The following is an 18,872-nucleotide window of genomic DNA, read 5'->3' as shown; positions in this document are numbered from 1 at the left end:
TCTTCTGACTTCACAAGCTTCGAACCGCATGAACGGGGTAACACGTCCGGCAAACGTCACAGCCGAGCCGTGCCCCCGGTCGAGCTGCAGTGTACAGAGTCCCAAGGCACAGTAACCCCTATTTCTGCGAACTACCGATGTTTTGATGCAAATTTTTAAACCAAGACAGTGGTGGACACTGCGCCGATCAAACGGCTAAATGCCTTCCGTGTTCCACCTTCTCCTATGCGAAGCATCACCTCACGTGTGTCTGGTTCAGTCTAGAAATCTGCAATGTGTTCTGATGGGTAGCCTGAGAAAAAGTTTGTTGCCACAGCTACCCAGTTCTTCCACACATATCCACAATGTCGGCTCCTGAAAGCTTGCAAAAACGTTGTCACCGACGTCGCAGAGATTGATGTGAACGTATCGCTGCAATTTAGTTGACCTCTGTCTATTTGCTACAATGGTAAGACAAGCATCTTCCAGGATACGGAAGAGTATAGATGTGGCTGACTAATAAATGTGTTGCATGGTTATAGTTGTAACCAGCAGGTCAGAACAAACTTTAAATGTTGATCGTGAAGACCACGATTTTTAGGCGTCGTTCAACCCTCTGTGAAAGAAACTAGTGAGACAAGGACAATCGGTCGGTGCCGCCAAAATATTTGCGTTGAGTGGAACTTTTTAGTGACCTCATCTACGAACCTTATGCTTAAATACAAAACAGAAGTGATAATGTAAGCGGATGTAAGCGTACGCTTCTTTGGAAGAGTGTCAAACGGTTGCGGACTAATAATACTTATAATACATTCTGGTTTCTTCTTTAATGAGACTTGTTTTTTATTTGAGGTTCTCTACGGTAGTGATAACAAAGTCAGGACCAGATAGTTCGCGTTGGTTGCACGCAGAAATCCCATTAAACACTTTCGAAAGGTGAATCTAGAGCCACACCGAATCATACACTTTTCATCTCTTAGCAACGTACACGGACCGATTCTGAGCTATATGTCTTTTGCCTGTAAATCTGTTCGAGCAAATGTAAATCGAATTCAGAATGGTGTTTATAGTTCAGCAAAGATTCTGGAACAAACCCCTGACCTCCTCAAACCAATTTGGTGCTCAGTTAGTTACATATAAAGTAACCTTCATGATGAAACCTGACTACTATAATAGAACCAATTTCGTTCCACTCGGAGATGCAGCCTCTTTGGATCCGATTTTACAGTAAAACGCGGTTGGTGTAACTTATTTTTGCGCTTTGTGAGGGGAAAAGTTTTCCTTTGGAGAGTTAACACTTGTGAATAGTTACCTTGAGATGATGTGTTTGCCCCAAGTGGAATAGACTGAAAAACGCCTGTGGTTAAAATCGGGCCACCTATTTTACGTTGATCTTTGCACCCTGTTACGAAAGTGTGCTCTTAGTTTCGGTCTGAAACACGGGTGTAACTGAGTAGTTGGGGAAGAGTGGTTCGGGCAGATTTCAGTTCTTGTCTTATTTTGCCAAACCCGAACTCCCTTGAACACTGGATATAGGAGAACTTCATTCCTAGGTGTGATGTTCGGATGTGAATGTGTACCCTGTGTAGGAAGGGTGACGAGTCTGCCTGCGCAGTAGTTTGTGATCAGGTTTGCCTCCAGGTCTATCCATCTATTTGGTCTGTGGTACTCGTTTGGTGCTATGTAAAAAAGTGCCCCTGTCAAGCCTGGCTTGTACATAATGTGCGATAAAATATTAAAATATAGAAAAATGACCAACCCTTAAAGCTCTACGGTAAGCAGCTCGATGGTACCGAGTCATATGAAAATCAAGAACAGGTAATCTTCCCTCCGATTCAATCTTCCGAGACGTTGACCGCTTGAAGTGGACATTATGAATACCATCGAAGAATGCACTAAAATTATCGAAAGCTGGAAATGAAATATTACCTATATATCGTTTTTTACAAAAAAGGGCCTGGGCTATCATCACAGAGTTCATCTTCATCTTCTACCAGCTGAATATCAGCTAACTTTGGGACTAAAAGGGTTCCGAAAGCAACACCCTCTTGAAGTCGTTCTTCCATAATCAGAATGAATAATTTATATGTGCGAAGCAGTCTAAGTTCCTTAGGTAACTCAGCTGGCACGCCTGGTGTTCAGTACTAAGGATACGAAGTCAGTTTACTTTTCATCTTGGTTGGACGTTGGTGAAAAGAGGAAGACTTAATGAAAATCAATTTTAAGATATTACTCGTAAACTGCCAAGTGCCGGCAATTTCAAGAGGAGTCTTCCACTGAGGCATTAAAACTCTTCCAATCGAGGGTAAAATTTCCCTCTGTAGATGAGCAAGTTTACGAGGGGCTGCGTTTGGAACGTTTCGGTTTCATTTCTCCCTCATTTCTGTCTCGCACATCTGTTTCGATGGCAAGCTTAGTTTTTATAGGCCTAACGAACCCTTTACATGTAAGTTTGTCATAATGAAGATTCGTGAGTTTCCAATATGTGGTTTAGTGACGCTCAACCGGTTCTAAGCATCCAATAAAACGCCCAGGATTTTTATGGTCATTTCGGAACAAAAGTAGCGAACAGTTCAAAAGAATGTGAGGTGGTCTCCTTGCAAGAGCAAACTGTTTCTTTTTGATATAATAATATATTTACACTTGAAAATCATGTGAAATTATGGAATGGGTTGACGTTTCAGAGTGTGAATCTCCTTCTCTTTGCAGGTTCCGCCAGTGGTCCTCGCTGGAGAGGACATATACCAATCAGGTGCTGACTCATTAGGATAGAATAATCAACCAACTGCCCTGGGTGACCACACCATCAAAAAACTAGACTTTAAGCAAATAAATCCGAACAAAGATCTTTTTCCCTGACTATGTTATCGAAATAGCATTGATGTCCTATTTTATTTAGGTTTAACGCAGCCACCCAAAAGTGCATTATTATATTAACGGATCGAGATAGATACCATTCTGAATACAATCAATTCGAACCGGTGTAACATAGGAGATCAAAAACTCACAGGTACTTCTGGGAGCTGGACATTTAACCATCCTTTCTTTACGACGGGTTCAGAACCGTGATAAAAATTGGACATTTTGTGCGATAATCCAAAATAATAGCTAACTGATGCACAGAGCCTTCATGGCTGGAGCTACATTCATCCCGTGTTAGAGCCCTCAATTTAATCAAGCCAACACTGTGAATTCATTCATCAGCAACAAATGTAAATAACGGTTGAAGTCGTTCATCCATGGGTTAAATCGATTGCGAACGTGTGCGAGACTGCAACGACCAATATGCTGCTTCACATGCATTCTTCTCAGTCACGTGACAAATATGGGAGTTAACTGAAGCCCTATGAATAATGGGCCTTAGATTCGACAGCGGTAATAATCGTGTAACAAACTGGTGCTATCAACCTAAAGTGCCGTGTTGTATCACAAAAGTAGATATCCATAAAATATTCACAATACTATCAACATTATCTCTGAGAGCATGACATAACCGTTCAATATTGGTGCTTCGCTGCCGTATAACTATGATTTATTTGAAACGGCCTACTGTGAAGAAAATAATAAAGCTGGACAGGGAAAGGACTTGGTGCTAGCTTACTACAACCAATTCAAACACTCATTCAGGCAATCTGGATGGAAATTGACAACAAGAACGCGATTGATATCGATTAGCAACCATATATTGCAGCGTCTCCAACCAGGTGCACTGGGGATCTCGTGGTTCCTATTCTTGTGGGCGAGTGGCACCAATAGCATTCAAACCTTTCGAAATCTCCTTCATGCCCATCTATCAGGTCAAGGGTTGGCCACCTCTCTGTTCCACCACTCTGAATTTGGCATGAGAAACAGCACTCTTCGGCAAACGACGATTCGGCATACGCAACACATTTCCCAACCAACGCAGCTTCCGGTGCTGGACACATTCTTCAATGGGAGCACCCGTCGCACAGCCAAAAACTCGCTTTCTAATTGCATTTTTATGCATTTCCCGACACCAATCCACACGAGTTATGGTCCTGAGGCAAAGATTGTCAAACGCTTTGAGACGTCACAATGCCGCTGTTCGAACAGGCCATGTCTCGAACAGGCTCGAACAGCCATACAACAAAAAAGGCCGCTCTATAGCCTTATTCAGGGATATACCCCCTTGACGCCTTAGGTGTCTCAAAGTAGCAAGCACCTTGCTGATTTGTGCGTTGACCCCACCTGTCACTCTGCAGTCAGAATTACTACAACTTCCAAGGTATGTGAAACGCTGCATAATTTCGACTGTAAGTGGCGTGTTTGATGGCGGTATGTTCAGAAACATGACCTTAAACTTTGTGAGTGCAGAGTGCATACCAAAAGACGAAATGACTTTGTCCAGTTCATCCAAAAACACTTGCACCTTCTCCTCCTCATCGAAAATGATAACGATATCGTCAGCGTACTCCAGATCGACAAGGATTTCCTCACAAGCTATTTGAACACCAGGGTTTTGAAGACCTTCCAGCGTTCGTCTCATCATCTCATCGATTACGAAAGTAAATAGCAATGGTGAAAGCGGACACCTCAGACGGACATTGCATTTTGTGTAAAAACTTTTAGAGAGCTCTCCATATACTGTCACACGTCCGGAAGTTGGGGAATACAAAGAACGCATTATGTTCATTAATTTCTGGGGCATCAAGTTATGGAGAACAGACCGGACAACCGAGTCGAATGCGCCTTGGTAATCCAGGAATACTAAACTTGTGAGTCATTTGTACGTAAGGCATTGTTCTAGTACCTGACGGAGTGATAAGACTGGGTCAACGCGACCCCTACCAGGTCTCAAGCCCGCTTGCTTCTCCCGAGTGAGTGTCTCACAAGCCATCATAAGTAGACGAACATAAGTGACGCCATCAGTCTTGTTGCAACCGAGGTCAAGCTAAGCACACTCACTACAAGCCCCTTCTTTAAATGGGCACTATCGCCGACTCCCCCATCTGTCCGTGACAGTCTCCTTTTTCCCAAAACAGGCAAAAAGATCAGACGAGCGCTGACTGAGGATTTCACCCAGTCTTTGAACAGTGCGGGTGGGAGATCATCCGGACCAGAAGCTCGGTGGCGCTTGAGAGAACATATGCGTTCATAAAACTCCGAGGCTGTAAGGGGTTGCAAGTTCACTGTTCAGGGTTCTCCGTCAACTGTAGGCTTCAGATAAGTGGCAGCTGATGGCCACGATAACTTTTTTTCGAAGCATTAGCCCACCGGTCAAGGCGTTCATTATTGAGGATGATCACTCCCTTATGATCCTTGATGCTTTCGCTCACAGGCGATTTCCGGGGACCGGTCGGCGGATCAACTGGAATAATCTTCGGGTATTACCCGCTTTCTGAACATTTTCCATTTCCTTAGCTTTCTGTGTCGGTTCGCACGCTCTCCTTTACTTGACGTTTACAAATTCGTCGCGTCAATTTATGTTCGGGGCCGGGTAGATTATTTCTCCGAGATTAAAGCAGTGCTACTGTTCGGTCTGATATCCAGTGCTTGAGTGAGCTTGGTAGCGCTGTGCCCCAAGCAAAACTCCCAACACTGTGCAAAGAGGTGGCAATCTCGTCCCAGTATGAATTCACATCTGATGGTAGGATAGTTAGAAGAGAATCTAAGGGCGATTCTGGTGAGGTTATCTAATATCCAGATCTTCCACTTGCCAGGTGATTTTTCAACATCTTACGCGTTCCTGTAAATCGAAGGGAGAAGCGACTCCGGACGACTGGGTGGTCGGAATCCACAAATATGTTCCGAACTGACTGGTAGTCAGTTACTGATCTACGCTATCGGTAGCTAATGGCAGCGTGATCGATTTGAGATTGTGGGCGGTATGCCGTTAGAGGACACCATGTGTCCAGCTGACTTCGGCCATTTTGGAAGTTAGTAATGCATAAAAACAGCCAGTGATCAGCACACATCTGAAGTAATCGGTTACCATTGTCCTCACGTACCGAGTCCAATCCATGTCGACCTCCTAATTGAGTCTCAGATTCGCTAAGCCTACCCACTTATGTATTCATATTTCCGGCAACCATAACGATATCTGAGCTTTTAGCTCGCCGCGATAGGGCATTCAGGACGTCATAAAACCTGTCTTGATGGCGTCGGACCTAGTCAATTGGGGCTTAATAGGCCACGACAAACACACATCGACCAACTTTCCCTTGATGATACACGTTCACAGACGTTTCCAGACGAACCGCGCATAGGAAACTATTAGCGGCTATCCAATCAACCAAGGATCCTTTCGCCGCAGGAACCTCTGGATCACCAGAGTTGCGCGGCCAGAAGCGAGTGAAGAGTGATGGGGCGGGTGGCTGAACCACTGTGCTAGCATCTTTAATTATTGTTTCTGAGACAAGGCACATATCGTTTTTAAGCGAGTCCAGTATGAGAGCAGGAGCAGCGTGTTGACATGCTTGCTTCAGAGTGCGGAAATTGAAGGTCGCCAGATAGACTAGTTGTCGAGACTTTATTATTGATTTCGAGATGCCTGAGGATGTCGGCGCCATGTGACGAGCAGATGCTGCTGGCAAAACAGTTGTAGGACGAACCAAGTCATCAGTACCAAGCGCTGGGTCTACAAGAAGAGAGTTATTAATGGAGTAGGAGAGAGGCGGGAGAAAAATTATGTGAAAGAGGAGGTGATGCGTCACCAGTGGCTTCTTTTCGCTTGCCCGCCCCGCTGTATGCAGCAAGTAAGGCAGCCCGGCTGATGGTACCACGCGACTGCCGATGTGGCATGAGTTCATTTGTATGTATGCAGTTCATCGTTGTACGTGGGCTTGGATAATTCCAGGGCGCCCACACCTAGGCAGAAGGACGATTAGGGTCCTCAACCATAGCCTTCGGCTTAAAAGCCTAACCGCAAGACAGCTGTATTTGACGGGAAATGCAAATGCATTGCCATTTCTACGGGACAAGTAGCCACATGTTCCAACTCAAGACGCGGAGGGCCAGGAGATTGTTTTTCAGACCTCTAAACACTGACCAACCTGGTATAAGAGACTCTGCGATTGTTGCGTGAACACTCCCAGTATAGCTCCGAGTAACACAAACCGTCACAACATGATGGGGTCGTCTCTTCGTGAGTGAAAATATTCACTTGAATTTATGCTTCAGCCAAGATACCCACATCATGTGTTTAGGTGTTAACTAGCTTCTCAAGTAACAGGTTCTCAGAGTGAAGATTCACCTATCGTGTCGATTACTCTTCCTCCTCATCTACCTAGTGTTTGTTGGTAATGTGATTTCTGGCCATCCATTGCTTCCATGAATACCATTAGCCTAACAAACATGATGCTATTATTATGTCACAGCTGCTAATTGGGTCATATGACTCGAGTTTTACAAACAACTTGGAACGTCCGCTTTACACTGGCAACGGTAGTGGATATGGCCTGATCCGGGGATTCCACACGCTTTGAGGGTCAAGCGACTGAAATCAACAGGCAAACGTGACAATTATTAACATCCCTCGTAAACGAAGAATAAGCATCTCCTTGTATCACTGTAGCTCTGGACTCCCCTTCTTGTAATGCCGTTTGCGCTACTCTATTACACCCTACCCTATAATTGCGAATATACCCCTGGCTTGAGTTAAGTGACAACTGGACTTCACGTTATCCTTTTTTCTAACATTTAACTCCATTGTTTGTAAGCGATAAAGGTACACAGGTTTGGTGGTTCACGGACTACGGGAATATTACATGTGTTGACAAGGTGCACACAAGGACTCGGATGTTTGAAAAATAGTTTGAAATGACCGAAGAGGGTATTTGCAGAAACGATCTTTTCCCCTTATTTTCACATTAGGTTTTGTGGTTCAAAGCAGACGTATCGATTTTTCACTACATCACAGAATTGGAGACATGTTGTTGCCGGACCATTTACGTCCGGTCCTGCATCAACCGAAATTCCCTGGCTTAATCCAAGGAAAGATCATGAGATTCAAATGGCTGGTAATTTCCAAAAAAAGATGAAACTGTGTATCTTGCCTCTATACATCGATTCAGTTCATCTGAAAGATGAAATCTCCGCGGAGTAGTAATCTGAATCATTCATTTATATTTTTATAAGAAATCCAGCTAGTCAGTTACGTGTGAATGCTCTCCTCGCTCATAGCAACGTTACCCAAAAATGTGATCTGTGTAAGACGAACTCATTGCCGAGTTCACCATCCGAGTAAGTTTCCCTCGATACTGCTTACTCTAATCAAATTGAAAATTGTGAACGCTAATGAGCTCTCGCCATACGCCATACAAAAACGGATTCAAAGTGTGTACACAGTAATGTTGGTGTGTATACACTGTCATAAAACCTGTTTCCAGAATTATGTGAATTATGTGTGAATTGTTTGTGAATTATATTAGAAGTGACTTCATGCGAAACGTTCTAGAGTCTCATTTCAGTTTGTGGGTAAATCGGTTTTTGAATTCTTCAGAACAAAACTTCTCTTTCAGGCTTAAAGTCCAACACATTAAAAATATAGGAGAAAAATGCAAAATCTGGGCATCCTCATCCGGAAAATCGTACAGAACGACTCGCCAGGCTCATGGATTCTCTAACCACAGCCTCACTCGCTCACACTCCCACAGCCTCCCAGGATGATAACGACAGCGCGAATGTCAGTGAGAGAGATAGTCTGTTCGGTACAACCACAATAACACTTGTAATAATATGGCTCCCAGACCTAAAAGACTGGTGCATCGGAATGGTGAAATCAGTGTTTCACGTGAAAAACATGACAGAACAATAAACGCTGCACGTAAATGCAATGAACAAGAATGTGCCCTCGAGACACACGGGGGTGTACCTTAAGGACAAGGTGACGGTGGAACACAGGAGCCATCACACGCATTCCATATGTTCTTTATAAACGAGAAACAGTTAGGTGCACGTTTTTCGTCCTGGAGAAACTAGCATTCTGGCGACCTCCTCCCTCGACTGAGAAAATGAAACTGGAATCAGTATCTAGTCCAGTAAGATTTCTGAAAAAATCCCAACCTCTACTCCGGCATCCATTTAGAATAAAAGATGAAAGTTCTCTGGGGATAAAGGCCTTTCGTGGAATAATTATGAGAGACCCAAACAAATAATCAAGAAATCAGGAAGGTAGCAGAAGGTACGTTTGCAGGCAGTGGGTTTCAGAATGCTGCATAAAGGAGGCAGAATGAGATTATGACTTAATCTGTTTATGATCCTCGATTATGGCAGTGGCATTAATTAGTGATACTGAGGAGCATGAACAGTTTGAGAGATAACGTTGGTGAGATAGAGACAGATTCTGATAGAACGGTCAGAACTAGATATTGCATCCTGTACCGAGACTCGACTTTCATGAGAGGTGCTTACCCAAATATCGTCTGTTCGAGAGCCACCTTATTCAACAAAAAAGCAGGTAGCAAAGTGGAAGTCTACTGCACACTAACTCCAAACTTCTATCCCCTTGAATTCTGTCGGTTCGAAAGATGATGTTCTGTAGAAGAGTTTCCGCAGTCGTCTCGGACATCGATATGTGTTTGCTACTTGCAGTCATTCGCCATGTTTAAATTGCGAAATGACCAAAATTGTGGTTTAATGTCTCACTCACTGACATTTCGACTACAACTCAGCGATTACCCCTGTGATGTTGGAGAAGAACTGAGTAGCAAAGGTTATATAGTTTTCGCCACGTCCATGCAGTTGACCCATGTCAACAGTCAGCCAAAAAAGGTTCGGTGGAGCTCAAAAACAAAAGGTACGCAGATTAAACAGTTCGACAATTGGTCATGAAGGCAGGCATCCTATCATGATATGCACTGGCACGTAAAGTAAAAATCCACAACCTCCAAATTTAAAATATTTAATCATTTATGCCCGGCATAAAAGAGGACCAAAAACACAAGACCAAGGGCTCACCAGGCTAACGCGAACTGTCACAACATATCTTAGGTGAGAGATGAATTTGGTCGAGTTCGACTATTTCCGAGCTGGAAAGCATATGTTTATGCTCTGAATTGAAATACCACCGAATGATACTAAGGACTCTACGAAATAGCCCGCACCCAGCGAGTGTTCAGCTGTTGTGCCGATTTGACAGTTCCACTGTGGATTCGTACTCCATGATGTCTGTCCTTCAGCCTATATATCTGAACCTGCATTGACCGATAAATTGTTTGACAAAGCGTTTGAAGGTACTAGATTCTTCCTGGTGGTTTTTTTCTTCTCAACGGATAACAACTTAGCATTACTGTACATTTGCTTAGACACCAAATTCACCCAGCGTGTAACTAAAGAGTCTACGTTATCACCCTTGATTAACGTTTAATTCGTAGAATCAAAATTGGTCCTGATAAACTTCTCTCCAACAGTTGTCAGCCGAAGTGAAAGGACTATGGTATACCTACATTCGGGGAATACCAAGATAAACTAACACAGTCTGACTCGAGTGCGGCCAACAATTTTCCACGTCAATTCTCAGACTTGTGTGCGACCTACGTCTGTTTATTATCAGTATTTCTGAGTCCGTCTCACACACAGAGCTGGACAGTGTAAACGTTGTCACTGAGAAAACCATTGGAAAGCTGGTCAGACTCGCCTTCGGACATGATGTAACCATCCGCATCTTCGAGACATTGGAGCCGTTATAGCTTAACCGATTTCTGCCTAATTCTTTGATTAACAGCTGACGGTCAACCTCCGAGAGAAGGGAAGGCCAGCTTTGATCAGTCGAGTGTTCAAGAATTGCAAAAACCAATAGCTCTTGGTTTCCGTGGAGTCACTTTGATGTGCAATATCACAAGCCCATCTTCACTTTAACCATGAATGTCACAGTAATTTCGAGCTAGGAAGTAGGAGCTACCCACTGTAAATACCACCAACGGATTTCATCGCCGTACAGCGGTGGTAAATATAAAAATGTAGAAAAATACGAACCGCTCATCTTAACAGCCTCACGAGTTGTGGGTTTGTTAACGTGCCAGTTAGTTCACCAGCCGAGGCGAATGTATTCCAGCCACCTGTCACTCCCTCTGGTTCTTGAATAACAGGTTGGCTAAAATCTATGCTTGCCAAGGACACCGATATATATGAACTTCACGGAGGTCAGATTTCACCTACAGTGTTATAGTACTGGTCTCGTCAATCACTTTCTCCCAAAACCATCTGCCGCTCATCGGTGACGATAAAGTCAAAGATGAACTTTGTACGGCTGGTTCACAGTGAATAGCTTTAGGCGGCGGTATTTGAGGCACAAATAAAAGTGTCTGCCATAGTTCGCGTTTTTTTTGTATGGCCTTGCACCTACTAGTGACAGTAATTCATATGGGCCTTTGAAAGCTGGACAGCTTGAGGCGCGGTGCGCACACAATCAAAAATCGCGATTGTGTGGGGAATGGCGGTGAGAAACCCAGTTCCAGTAAAGATCGTCAAGGCGAGATCTTGAAGTCTGTTCCAATTCGATTAGAGATAAGTGAAACTCCAGTTTTATGCAGGCTCAAGTTTAAAAAACCTCGGCGCGTTGGTGGTACAACCAAGGAAATATCTATGCATATTGTTTTGCTGACGTAATCGTGAATGGTATTTGTTTTAGGTGTAATATACCACCGATAAGGTTATTGAAAATTCGTTGACAGCCTACGATGGGGTTGGCCCTTTTTCACCAGGTAAGCAGTCTCCGAGTTCTACTTGAACCCATATTGCACGAAATCAACGAAATATACTCATTTGCAAACAACCTTGGTTTGCGAGGAACTCTCCTGGGACCCAAGTGAATCTCTCGTTTATGATGTTACAAAGCAACTGAATGTGCTATATCAAGCCACCTCATATTTCAGTGGACTGTCGAAGAATTTTCAGCGACCTTATGAGTAGTGTATTGCGTCTATACAGGCATCGCGATATCCCGAACATCGTACCAAATGAAACAGGAGGCGGCCCAGTGCAGTACATTCAGTTGCTTAAATCATCATAAACGACCGATTCAGATGGGTTCCAGTTGAGCATCCCGTCAAAAACAAATTTGTTCGCAAATGAGTGTATTTCGGTATTTGTTTTAATTTTCTGCTGAATTTATCAATCTTCCAATAGTTCATGTTAAGTAGTTGCAGCATTCCTCCGCTAGTCTCCGAAAAACCCACGACTCAAACCAAAAGGATCTTAGAGTGTCCGAAAAAAAAAATTTAATTAAAAATTAATTTAATTTTTTAAAAATAAGTCCATATGAGATGTGCAGTCTTCCTATGCCAACGCTTGTACACGCTTTTTGGCACCTCAGGTGGACATCGAATTAATTTAAGAGTTTTATCGAAGCGCGTCATGAGGAATTCCAGAATTTCTTGACACTAGATTAGGTACAATCGATCTGCAAAACGTCAGTGGATTTGCTCATTAATCGAAAGTTCATATTATTAATACCAATAGAAAATGGTGACCTTTCCGATTGGGCTAATATACGCAGACATGTTGAAACAGATGAGTGTATTGGGACGGCCAACTCTTTGACTAAATGACTGGTCCACCATAGAGTTAAAGTTTAAAAAGGGCGAATTCTCAGTTTTAAAGGAAATCGCTTCTCAATGTAGAGACTAATTCCCATCTGAACAGGCAGTCTTCGCCTTGTGTGGTTGTTCTTTACAAAAACAACAATGTGCGGTTTGTGCCGCTAAATGGGCTATCTCCGCTAATTAGATCTTCACGGTTCTGTATGTCTGGTGGGATTGGGATTTAACCTAAATTTGCAGTTCATCCGACACATGAGGAAGTTAGACCATTCCAACATACCGTTGGGCGCAAGCCAAAAACCCGTGGTAACACGCAGACAACGGTGTTTTGTCAAGCTCCCGTTCAAAACGATCAATATAAAGCTGCTTAACCTGATCAGATGAAACCGGGTTTTATAGGAAACTAATGTTCTGGAGAAAACAATACTACATACCGAGGACGTATGACGTGCACAGGAGTTGCTCTGTCGCTTTTACCAACAGAAATTTTCGACGAACTGGCCTTTGAACGGCGAAGTTTCGGCCAGTAACCTAGCTTTGCTAATGCACTACCAGTAGAGGTTTTCCAATATTGCACTTCCATAATGGTGAAACACGGTCCTACCTACCCATACAATTGATACGGATATGGTTAGAGTAGCGTTTGCATTCCTGGTAGTAAACCGAGATTCCAAACGTGTTCCTGTGGGCTGGCGCCAAACGGCGTGTTGTTAAGTGCTCGATCTGAATGATCTCACANGTTCCTGTGGGCTGGCGCCAAACGGCGTGTTGTTAAGTGCTCGATCTGAAATTGCTGATCTCACACCTCAAATTTCAAGGCATTCCTGCTGCGTCACAGAAACGTACTTAATTCTACAAATCGAAAGAATGCTTCTTATTTATGCTAACGAAAGTGTGCATGGTCACCTCATTGTGATATGTCTCCACGAATAACGTTTAAATACAACAGCTCTGTGGTGAGATGTCCTGCCTACGTTGTAGCTGTTATGAGTACACGTGTCCTTTGAACTAAACAGGGGCTGATTGATACGACAATTAAAGCAACAATAAACCTAAATGGCGGTGAGTCACATGGAGTCGTTCGGCAAAATTCACAAGATGGATGCATGACACTACATGACACAGCGAAGTGATAATTAAAATATCAGCCGCCGAAAACGTATAAGTCATATAGATGAATTATCTAGGATGCGACGAAATGACTCAAGTAATTAGAGCAAGAATTTGGTAACCAGAAGGTCCATGGTTTGAACCCGACCTCTGCTATTCGACTTCCCCTGTCTAGGCTTGGGCAACCTGGCAGTATCCCAGCCCTCGTGCTTCCTTCGGGTGGCATGGCAGCTAAATGCCGGAAGGGTGCTACAGCTGAACAATCTTTTATCTAAGCTACAAATGGTAGTTAAAGTTATTGCAAACGGAAGACGACCGTGTTTACAGATGACGCAGGTAATCGCAATCTGGTGTAACGGTGGATACTACGGATGAGGCATGCGAGTAGCATGTGGTTTCTCTTGACTCCGCTTTGATATAACGGAAGATGGGAGTTATTACGGAATTTGTGGAATTGGTTTGTAGCATTCGTTTGAATTTGCGTGACAGTCAATGAGTATCCAGGAAAGTTCAGGAAGACGCGTTCAAAAAGCAAGATACGTAAAAGTTTTGCTTTGCTGTCCAACACCAACTGTTCAGTTGGTGTTCTCTGATGAACAACTCCGCAGAGAAGGGCTACTTCCGGTGAACAACTTCGCATGGTTGAGTTTAGACCATCCTGGTTCCACTGTCCACTTGAATAACTACGAGTTACCAACCAACTGCCGGCCTGAGAAGTCGTACACTTCGCAAATAAAGGTATAGGTGAAATGAAATAGCTTCAATTAGCAGTAATAATAGTAAACCGACAATGAATACAAATGACTCATGACTGTATTGCACATACATTCAGATGCACACATTTGAGTGAGAGATGAACAGTACTAGGAAATATGTATGGAATAATCGGTTGAATTAGCGATCAGTTACAACAATGTTATTTATGAAGTGATAGGAGTGTATGCAAGTAACTACGAGCACTGGATGAGTCACTTGAAAGTTTCAGTAGTCGCACAGTCCGTAAACGGTCAAGCCGACATACGTCTTCATGTGTACGAGTTACTGGACGGTAGTGGTGTGCATAAACTTGGCTAAGGCGAACATAACAACTGTACATGTAGCACGAGGTTGGACAGCTGAACTGAACTGGATGGTGACAAATAAAACTCGCCACCAATTCCTATCCACGAATGGCCTAACTCAAGACAATGCGTAATTTGACATCAATGTGGCTGTCACTGAGGTCTTGGAGATTTTGCACTCAATTGCCATAGTTTCCAGTCGTTAAATCAGAAAACTAAAGGCTTTATCTCTTTGGTTAAAATGACGTCATAATCATCTAATCTACCGCAACTCACACTTCACCCATTCATGCCAAAGACTGTTCGCTCTAATCGTCTAAAACGATGGTTTGCTAAATTCCCGACGTTATTCGTCTCTTTCATTCATTCGGGAAAGATCATATCTCCCATCGCACTTTGGTGATGCAATCAAATTGCTCCAAATGGTATAAAACCATTAATAAATGATAGATTAAAAAATAGGCTGTTTTCATTAGTTTAATAATGCTTAGAGAATGTAATCCAGAAATAGACCGTAACAATGGCCTGGTTCTTTTGTGGAACATTTCAGTTAATGGGAAATCTGTGATAGTTCCTGGCTGGTTTAAGGAACTGTGAAACGAAACGGTATAAGGCATGCCATTTTAACTCTCTACTAGCTTCATCTCATCGCTGTAATTCATAAAGGATCTGGAATACACACCTGGAGAAGGTATTTCGGCAAAAATTGACACAGCGCGCGGTTGACCACTATTGAATCACTTTGATTGGGAGCGCATGTCACAAGCTGGAATGTTCAAATTCTCCAGGTAAGAACTACGTTGCCGAAGAACAGATGACAGTTGAACAAAATCGATAAGATACGAGAGGAATCACTTGACAGCCTGTAGTCTTAAATATATCACAATTGGTGGTTTTAGCATTTGATTCAGCCTTTGATTCCACAGGCTTTAGTCTGTTTGTTGCTAATTTCCACAATTTTGAGGTCATAGAAGCTCCCAGCATAAAGATTCTATTCACCGTTTGTTGCCAACCAGCTTCACTGGACTCAAGAAGCGCACAACATGGATTGAAGACCACATGAACTTTGCCTTTTTCCTCACACCGTTTCGAACACAACACAAAAAGACAGTTATAACAACAGAATAACCCGAGTTGGCTTATTTTCCCTCTGCTAAATAAAAGCAGTGGTATCAAATTCAATGAGACCACACGATGGCAGAACCTGTGATAAAACCATAATTGATAGAAACATGACTGTCAACCGACGAACAAACCTGTACAGCACGGCAACATCAAATTTCGCTGTATGGAAAGCCGAACCAGCAAATTGATGGATGACGCACCCTCGCCTCCAGTTATTCAAGCCTGAACAAGTCATGTGATGGTTGTAAAATGCTGTAGGTAGTTCGTTCAGCATACTTCCACAATTATCGCTGCCCTGCCCATTCTGGTACCGACCAACCCACCGTCCGTAACTTATAGATAACAGAAAACAAAGGGAACTGGTTTCATTTCCTAAGCACTCTGAATTATTGCCTTATAGACGGTATGAAAGTCAGAAATATGCAATGCATCCGTCCAATGATAGTAGTAGAAGCGCAGGTAAGAATGCTGACGTAAGCTCGCAAAATCCAAACCGCTAGCCCCCATGAAATCAGCCAAACAGATTTTCGCTGATAAGCCCAGTCAGGTTGAGCTAAGTCTTGTAGTCTTAACGCAGACATTCTGGTCACACATCTGCCATCAGTAACACGAGGCATCTTGGTGAGCAAAAACGAAAAACAAAAAAACTGAAACGATCAATGTCAAAAGTTCGAGGTACAAGGTAAATCGGACAATCAGTCAGTATTTCAGTAGTTGGCAAACTTAGGAATCTGAATCCCCAGTGCCCTATGAACCCCGAAATGCTGCGATGACGAGGACCTTCCTCCCTCCCTTGATATGTACCATAGTTCTAGTATTATCAAAAAGGCGATGAAAACAATCTAACTGAGCAATACATTACCTGCTTAAGACCCTATAACAGCAGTGCGAACATGAAGAGACGTTGAACGTTCACACTGACATGGGATTTGGACCAATGCCCAGTAGATAACTTAGCTTGATTTTTCCAGTTGGGACCTACTGTAACCTTTTCACGTCAGTCTCATGTACCTTGAAATGACTGTCCATAGGACGCACTATACTCCGCATCCACCGCAGGCTTCAGTCGAACTTGTGCGTTTCCCAGCCGCGTGACCCGACTGTGTCTGCTCTCCAGATGGAGTAATGTAGAATTGCACCATGTCGAAATATCATGTACAATTTAACCATTTTGTTATAAATATTCAGCTAGAATCCGGCTGATTATCCTGTCCAGCTGAGACTACGGGACTTAAATTCTCTAATTTTATGTCCCAGCTGGGTCTTGTTTTTTTCACCCTTACAAACCAACGACTAAAGCCTGAGAATCAGTATGCGATTGACATAGTAAAAATCCCCGTGAAGTCAGGTAAAGCTAACTTGTTAGATGATCTGTTAACGAAGGATTTTGGTAAATTAGTTCGCTTCAACCATCTGTATATCCAACCTATGTAGATTTTTACGAGTAGCGCCAAGAAATTAATCAAGTGGTGATTTTACGTGCCCACGTCTGGTCCGTTTTTAAATCATCCTTCCTCTGAGCTACTTAAAGGATGGTGGTAGTATGAGCTTATTGAATTTTCATTGAGGTCTCGTTCCGTAATCGAAGCGAGGAGGACTGTAGGGTAGTTTCATCCTTATAGGAAATCATCGGTGATGCGTATTTCACGAAAACCCAGGGATTTTGGTAATCACAACCTTCTGGTTGGTAGTCTGGACACGTGACCGTTGGGTCATGGATTGTACTGCATTGCGACTGCTTGTAGCCGTAAATCTCAACGAATAAGCCAGTGTTAAACTTCTGTTCCCGTGGATCAGGATAAACCATGGCTGAGAGAATGGTGGTTCCTCCGAGACTATGAACAAATGAAACACCACAACAAACAAATCTGTCAGTGAGGAATATAAGCTACCCTGACCCATCACATCTCACCTACATCCTCTCACATCCTAGGATGAGAAACTCTCTGATCACAGAAATGGCGAAATTATCCTCTGGAGGAAACGTCAAAATGCCAGTGTACTTTGTCATGTTTATGGATATCCAAGTCCGTCAACAAGTGGCCGACATTCCCAACACTTTCCACATTACCGAGTTAAGCCCATCGGCTTTGGTGAATGCGACTAGATCAGGTTTGTACCAAGAATTTAAGGAAGCATCCTCGAACACAGTCGACAAAGAATTGTCAAAGAATTTGAATAACCTAATAAAACAGTGCATATGAGCTGATTTTTCATCCAGTTCCCCATATTCCCCACTTTGTCGCATTGCAAGAGCACGTCTCCGAAATACTTGTCTTTCTTGGCCCTCATCTAAGCCTAGCTAGGCATGAATTGCAGTTTCGGTCCAGAGAACGGGACGCGGCGACCCGTAAACAGGAACACCTTGCTACGATCCTAATTTGTCTAAATTTCATATATATACGCTATGGTAAAAAGGAATAACTTTATTATACTTGGTTATCTGCCACTGAGAGCTTCCGAAGAAACCGGGTGCCCCAGTAACCAAATTTAGAATATAGGATGATTCATACGCCTAACTTCTATCGAGAGAATAAGCCTCCTATCGAGAAGGAATAGAGTATCCTTTGTAGGTGTTTCCTAGTGAAAAGGGGAATTTATTCGGGCTAAGGTAACAGCAATGTGTAGCGAGGTCTTTGAAAAGGACAATGAAAGCAGCCTATCCATAGATTACCTGATGATGGTGGCGTATTTATTGCAAAGCATCACGTAGAACTTATACTACTTAGGCCCCTTACTGAAAACCACGCGCATTGTTAATAGAATGTTCCTCGTCAGTGCCCTTTCTGGACGTTCCAATAGATTTCTACTACTGAGAAGTCCTAGCGTGCTTACATCGCAACGAAACTCATCGGGTACGATTGCATTATTTCATCAAAACTGGATGACGGGGAAAGGAGAGTCGAACTGGCACCAAACAAGTCACAATCCCTTGTCAGAAAGAAGGTGCCCTCCAGGAAATCGGTTGATTTAATCTCCTCAGGAATCTGCAAGCGTTTCGCGTTAGAATTTTAAATCTTCAATGGAGAGAAAATCGACCAGCTCCTGCAGTTAATGATCTGGTTTTCAAATGAGTAAATTGACACACGAGAGGGCC

General features: G+C 43.2%; 2 protein-coding genes across 2 annotated transcripts in view; one reads left to right on the top strand and one right to left on the bottom strand.

Annotated features, from left to right (window-relative positions):
- Nucleotides 1-4,489, bottom strand: part of T265_02448 (hypothetical protein) — a gene marked incomplete at both ends in the record, with an annotated part of 46,399 nt that extends 41,910 nt beyond the window's left edge. Inside the window, 2 exons of the mRNA XM_009166697.1 lie at nt 2,988-3,091; nt 4,324-4,489. Of these exons, the coding sequence (XP_009164961.1) occupies nt 2,988-3,091; nt 4,324-4,489 (270 nt within the window). The remainder of the gene's footprint in view (nt 1-2,987; nt 3,092-4,323) is intronic.
- Nucleotides 4,490-6,928: 2,439 nt separating this feature from the next.
- T265_02447 (hypothetical protein) lies at nt 6,929-11,850 on the top strand (the record flags this gene model as incomplete). The annotated part of the gene is made up of 3 exons (XM_009166696.1): nt 6,929-7,020; nt 7,813-7,958; nt 11,651-11,850. The coding sequence occupies 3 exons, from the start codon at nt 6,929-6,931 to the stop codon at nt 11,848-11,850; spliced, it is 438 nt and encodes a 145-aa protein (XP_009164960.1).
- Between the last annotated feature and the right edge of the window lie 7,022 nt (nt 11,851-18,872).

Source organism: Opisthorchis viverrini (assembly GCF_000715545.1).
Source record: "Opisthorchis viverrini unplaced genomic scaffold opera_v5_30, whole genome shotgun sequence".
Taxonomy (NCBI): Eukaryota; Metazoa; Platyhelminthes; class Trematoda; order Opisthorchiida; family Opisthorchiidae; genus Opisthorchis; species Opisthorchis viverrini.
The sequence above is the reverse complement of the archived record's forward strand: the minus strand, read 5'-3'. Positions and strand labels throughout refer to the sequence as shown.